At 36.5% G+C, this 6705-nt stretch overlaps 2 protein-coding genes across 3 annotated transcripts in view; both read left to right on the forward strand.

The window, feature by feature from the left end:
* The window catches only part of LOC107663331 (cathepsin S-like), a 4369-nt gene extending 1849 nt beyond the window's left edge, over window positions 1-2520 (forward strand). The window contains exons 5-8 of the mRNA XM_016453540.1: window positions 1347-1571; window positions 1832-1997; window positions 2106-2208; window positions 2387-2520. Coding sequence (XP_016309026.1) covers window positions 1347-1571; window positions 1832-1997; window positions 2106-2208; window positions 2387-2486 — 594 coding nt within the window. The 3' untranslated portion in view covers window positions 2487-2520. The remainder of the gene's footprint in view (window positions 1-1346; window positions 1572-1831; window positions 1998-2105; window positions 2209-2386) is intronic.
* Window positions 1-6705, forward strand: part of LOC107663319 (cathepsin S-like) — a 12160-nt gene that overhangs the window by 1925 nt on the left and 3530 nt on the right. The window contains exon 1 of one of the 2 annotated variants that reach the window (XM_016453536.1): window positions 6035-6112. The exons of the other annotated variant lie outside the window; for it this stretch is intronic. The gene's annotated coding sequence lies outside the window, so the exon portion shown is untranslated. Of the gene's footprint in view, window positions 1-6034; window positions 6113-6705 lie in introns of those variants that run through there. 2 annotated transcript variants of the gene reach the window in all.

Raw genomic sequence — 6705 nt, forward strand, 5'->3', positions numbered from 1 at the left:
ATTTCTTTTTCACTACTCTTCCTTCAAAATTTGTCCAATTCTTACCAAAATTGGCTCAGATGATCTTTGAACTGAGCTTCATAGAAATGACTGATCAGAATTTTGATATTCATCTTCGTTCAAAAGTTATGATGTCTCAAACTTAATGAAATTGATCAAAGTTCGGCTGAAATTCAGCCTCTGAACCAAATTTTGGTCAATTGAAACGAAACTTGGTATGCTTCATCAACACTATGATCTGAGGTTCCATGCCAAATTTGGTAACCGTGCCACCTATGGATCATGAGATGCCAAAAATGCTTATTTTTGCTAATAACAGTTTGTCAGAAAATCATGATCTTTGTGTCTGTGGATTCCTTGGGTCATGCCGAATCTGTAGATGTCGATCGGACAAACTGCCTGTTCGCCATTTTGAAATTTGTCATAAATTGCTATATCTATTGAACAATTTGACATCTGCACAAAAATGGGTAGGGATCATCGACACCATGTCCCGGAGGTACCTGAGAAGTTTTAATAAAGCGCCACGTAGCATTCCAGAGATATGATTTATGCAAAAACGCTTAACTTAAAATATTGTCCAAATTGTTATTTTTGTATCCTTTCATTTCCTGGGTTATGCCGATTCTGACAGCATGTCATTTTTTCATTAATGTGCATGTTGAAGTAAATGAAAAAGTTTTCACTACCGCACAGAAATGATTGATGGGCACTTGACCTGGAGATTGTTGGTTTGAGTCACGTGTGGTGCAACTTTATAAAATTGTGCGTAATGTTGTGCTGTTTTGATCCCTTTATTATCCAGATCAGCATTGTACACACTTTTATTCCTCCTGAATTCGAGAAAAAAAATTATTTTATCCACGCTGTGTCATTTGAACTTCTGTTCATTCTCACCTATAGTTCTGAACCGGCTGTTTTCCATGTTTATTAAATTTCTGCTGTTTTTGCTCTTCCTGCTCTGCACTGTGCTACAGCCTCTTCAGGGGCTTGGCCCCATATCGCTGTTTGCAGATATTTTTATTTCTGTCTATTTAACAAGACAAAATAGTTTATAGCAGGTAGACTGACTATATTTAAAGTTCACTGAAGGAAAATGGCTTGATTGTGGTTTAGATGTTGCTCTCATGATGTCAAGTGAATTGACCACATTCTTTGTCAAAGAACTTGGTGTCACTTCACCCCCCCAGTTTATTTCCCCTTTCCTCTACCTTCCTCTGACGATTTGGAAATTCAGAAACCAGCAACTGATTGGTCAGAATGTGGTTTCTGTAGCCTCACAAGCCATTAGGTTCTTGTGTTTCCTGTTTCAGTAGTTTTATCATGTTTCTCTCTTTTTCTGTCAGGGTGCATGTGGTTCATGTTGGGCATTCAGCTCCGTTGGGGCTCTTGAAGGTCAGCTGATGAAGACCACAGGAAAGCTGGTTGATCTCAGTCCTCAGAATCTGGTGGACTGTTCCACCAATTATGGCAACAAAGGCTGCAATGGAGGTTTTATGAGTTCTGCCTTCCAGTATGTTATTGATAATGGTGGAATAGACCCAGAGTCATCTTACCCTTATGAAGGAGTGGTAAGTTGTTTGACTGTGGGTCCATGTGAAGAAAAGTATTTGATAAATATTTCTCACAAATATTAGGTGTCATATTCGAAGTAAAATCTGAGCCATACATATGCAGGCAGGTCTCTACATTGCTGAATTTGCATTTGCCAGAGATTGATTTAGTGTGTTTTTAAAAATTTTTTTTATAAATAAATAAAAAACCTGCAATACTATAATCCATTATCATTATAGGTCTAATGTGTAATCTAGTAAATAAATGTGTCCTACAGCAAGGGCAGTGCAGATACAATCCATCCCAGCATGCAGCAAACTGCACCAAGTACTATTTTGTCCGTCAGGGTGATGAGGAGGCCCTGAAGCAGGCTGTTGCTAATGTTGGGCCTATTTCAGTGGCCATTGATGCCACCCGTCCTCAGTTTATCCTGTACCGCAGTGGTGAGTATTTTTCTCTTCACATTTCAATCAAACTGATTACCAGATCAAATTCTTATTAGGTCTGGTTAGTTCTATGATGTTATAATGTTCTCTTGGATCGGTCCACAGGAGTTTACAATGACCCAACCTGTACAAAAAAAGTGAACCATGCAGTGCTGGCTGTGGGATACGGTGCGATTGCTGGACAGGACTTTTGGCTAGTGAAAAACAGGTACAATCAGAACAATTGTGAAGTTTTGAGATCATAAATTGGCTGGGTCTGACTTTTATTTTATTTTTTATTTTTTTATTTACACACTCAAAGGCTTGTAAAAACATAACATCTGTGTCAAAACATTTAGATGAATAAATACAGCTGCTGATTGTTTTCTTTTTTTTTGCTTTAACAGTTGGGGTACCCATTTTGGAGATGGTGGCTACATCCGTATAGCCAGAAACCAGGACAACATGTGTGGCATTGCCTCATATGCCTGCTTTCCAGTTATGTAACTGAAATGCTGTTTAATTGTATGAACATTTCAAAATTAGAAATTTACTGTTTGATCTAATTTTTTGGATGTAAATTTGTGTTCTACATGTGGTTTTACATTTCCATTGTCTTAAAAAAAAATCCAAGTGAATTTTTATGAATCTTACTAAAATAAATATGGATTTTTAAATTGTTTTCTTTGACTTATATTGAAAAGGAAATATGCTATTTATGCTCTTTGGAATATTTACAAATGACAACTGATCAGTGCAGCATCACAGGCTATCCCTGATAGTACACGTACATCACAGATGTCTATTTGACATCTGCATTTACATCTGCAAGACATATTTATTTTTATTTTTTTTTAGAGTGTTTGCTCATCTTCAATACATCTATAGGACGTTTCCCCAGATGTCAAGTAGATGTTTAGAAAATGTCTTTAAGTTTATGATAGAATGTATGAAAAACTGACATCTTGGAGACGTCTATCAGATGTTTGTACACAGCAGATGCTTTCCCTATGAAGTGATCTTTAACAGACATCTCGCAGATGTATGTGTGCTATCTGGGATTAGGCTATTAAGAATTTCTTAAAGAATTTCTTAAGATCAGCACACAATTATGGTTAAGAGTTATGATTTTTGTTGATTTTAAACAAATGCACCATTAGTCGATCGGCCACATTCATCAGGTAACGCAAGGGGTAACTGTGTCTAAATTATTGCACATGTGTTAAACGGGAACTATTTAAGAAATATTAGGCCGAGTCCCTATATACACCATACTGTATGCTTAAGATATCAATCCAAAGAAAGGGAAACTTGTCTTTTAAAAATGGTCTTGCAGCCTAAAGACCAGGGTCTGTATTCACAAAACATTTTATCTTACCACTAAGAGTTCTCCTAAATGGCAGTAAAAGTTTTTAGCTAAGAGTTTTATCTTAAAACTTATTCACAAAGCTGCTGAGACAAACTTTTACTAAGGAATAGAGAGAAGTCTTAAGCTAAGAGTAAGGGCGGAGTTGACCACATTGCTATGGATTATGTCAGCATGCTTACTAACTGTCCACAGTGATTGGCTGATAGTCTCTGTCAGAGATTTATTCATGGAAATATTGTAGGGCACAATATTATGTTGCCGTATTCAAATAAAGGTTTAAAAATGCAGGATAAGTGTCACTAATTAAACAAGCATATGTTCAGCTTATTGTCAGCCTCTTACATGTATGCTTCTCAAAAACAATTAGCAGATATGCATATAAACAGCCTTTTAATTAACAGAGTAGAATAATCCTGGCTGACTGTAATACATGCAAACATAAAAAATAAAGACACAAGAACAGCTGTTACTTCTTGCCCAACTGGTTAATGAAAACGGATATAATCAAAGGAAAATTGGGAGTTGGGATAACCTCCAAAACCAAAGGTGATACCTTTTTAAAAGGTCATTATCATCAAATGTTTCTAAAATGTTTATGTTCCGAGGCAGATCGGCAGCAACAGCCATTTTAGGATAGTTTGTGGCTTGGTCTTAGTGACTTAGGAGTAGTGGTCGACCGATATATCGCCAAGGCCGATATTTGGTATTTTTCAAATATCGGCATCGGCCGATAAGTTTTTCTGTTTGGCCGATGTGTTCGAGGCGGGACCTTTATTTTGACGGCGCTGAGAACGGCAGCCGCAGGCCCGCAACGCCTGAGCGCACACCGCTCACATTCTCCCTCTTGTTAGCTGTCGTCGTTCAGTTCTGTCTAATATGGATATAAGTCTATCTAATAATCAGATAGAACTGTTAAACAAATGAATTAAAATGTATACAAAAAAAGAATTATAATTTGTAACATAACTATGCTTTAATATTATTAGTAATAGAAAGGCAAACATAATACTTTCTCATTTGCCGTCAGCATTCAGCAAACACGCATTTATATCATTTAAACAAATATTTGAATGACTAATGACCAGTTAATTTCACAAACCTTGCCGACTTAGTCGAATCTAGTTGAGATCTTGTGAAGTGTGCATTTGTATCCTGCATGATCGCGTGTTCTCTGTGTGACGGTCGGTCCGTGCGAATTGAATGCGGACAGGTGGAGAGTTCAGCTTCATTGAGACGCGCGATCGACAAACTTTAAACTCGTGATTTCAAATTATGCTGCGCTTTATGCATTTGCCCACTGTCATATTCATGTCATTTTCATTGCGTGCTGTATGTAAAATGAGTGTTACCTTGGCTTTATTTGGAAAAAAAAAAAAAAAAAGATTCACACAAACGTCCCAGAATACTAAGTGCCCTGTTGGTTACCGTGTTTACTTCCTTTTTAATTAGATTTTTATTAAATATTTATTTATTTGTGAAAAATGCTTTGTCTTCTAAAGTATAAGTATGTTTATTTTACACAATTATTTTTAATCAATTTTCAAATGATTTCAAATTTCTTAAATATAAATTAAAATGAATAAAATTATATCGGCTTTATATCGCCCATCAACCGCCCTGCTTTCCAAGATATCGGCATCGGCTGTAAAAAAACCCATATCGGTCGACCACTACTTAGGAGTTCTCTTCACTTCTATCATTTCACAGATTTAGGAGCTAGTTTTAGTGCTAAAACACTTTGTGAAATACTCTTAGAGCAAAAATGTAGGAGTCCTAAATTTAGGACTGACACCTCCATTATTTTTAAGATTTTCTCCTAAATCGGCGAGTTATGAGCTACTTTTAGCCTTAAGATGTTTTGTGAATATGGGCCCAGGTGTGACAACGTTTTGGGAAATATAATGTAATGCAGGGGTTTTTAAACCTGCCCTGGAAGACCCCTAGCCCTGGACATTTATGTCTCCCTCATCTAACTCACCTGATTCAACTCATCAATTTATAGACTGCAAGACCTGAATTGGGTGTAGGTGTGCAGGTAATGATTTTATAATTGTCCGTGTTTGATTGTATGCGTGATAATACTAATCCTAAATTCACCACTAGATGGGGATATTTCCACTGTATTTGCTTGTGGCTGTTCAGATTGCCCGAAAACAGCAGTCTTTTACGAATGATACATTTTGTAACATATTTTGGTGTAATTTTTTAGTAACAAGTATTTAATACAATGTAACATCTTTTATAAATGGTTAAATTGTCTTTTTTTCTTTTTAAATCATATAAGATTAAATGGTTTAAATCAAAAGATTTAGGCTAAAGAAACGACAGGTGACAGTTGATGCATTTTCTGATCCACAGCCACACCTGGAAAGGGAGAATGGCATGAAACCTTTCAGACGTTCAGTCTAGCAGAAAGAGATTTTAGACGAGCTTTAAAAACACTTGCTAACTTTTCAGTCTGCTTGTCTGAACTATTAATAAGTGGATCTCAAGATGCCAGAAATGTAGGCTATGTGTATGGTTTTCTGGTTGTGGATAGTGAATTCTGCTAGTCTGTTTTGATCCAACAGTAATCATTTGTTCATTATTATTTTTTATTTTTTTTACTCATAGCAGGGCAAAGCAAGAAGACAGCTGTGTCATATGACAATAGGTAGAGATTGGCACGTGATGGAACAAAATAAAAGCAAAGCAACCAGGCAGGAACTCGTTCATCATCACCTCCTTTACAGACGATTAGAAGTAGCTTAACAGGAGTGCACAGGTGAGACGAGACATGTCATGTCATTTCGGGTTTTTGTTGTTGTTGTTGTTTACTTTCACATGTATCTTTTTAATGAAAGTCTCCTTTGTTGATTCTTTCTCTCTCTCGCTCTCTTGCAAAAAAACAAAAGAAAAAAAACGTTTTTTCTGTTTTAATGAAGACATTGACTGGTTTTTATGATAGCTTTTCTTTAATGATATTTAATGTATAGTATAGTTTGTATTGTCCAAAGATCCTGATCTTTCAGAGGATTCACTCATGTTATAACATCAGATATAGATTTTAATTTAAATCCTTGCACTTTTTTCGTGCTAGTAGTGAAAAAGAGGAAAGGTTGGTTTTCTGTGTGAACATCATATAACAGACGTATTTGACCCTTGGGCCTCGTCTCTCTGCTTTTTAAGCTTATCACGCGACGTTTTTAAAATGCTGCGATTGTTTGTGTTTTTAAAGCATAAATACGTTCTGTGTGAACGGCTCGTTCGTTCAGCTCACTGCAGTTTTAAAGTCCTCATTGAACAGTACCTGTTTCGGCCAGTAGGGGTGTGTGTGTGTGTGTGTGTGTGTGTGTGTGTGTGTGTGTGTGTGTGCGC

This window comes from Sinocyclocheilus anshuiensis, unplaced genomic scaffold (genome assembly GCF_001515605.1).
Source record: "Sinocyclocheilus anshuiensis isolate Anshui unplaced genomic scaffold, SAMN03320099.WGS_v1.1 scaffold3274, whole genome shotgun sequence".
Taxonomy (NCBI): Eukaryota; Metazoa; Chordata; class Actinopteri; order Cypriniformes; family Cyprinidae; genus Sinocyclocheilus; species Sinocyclocheilus anshuiensis.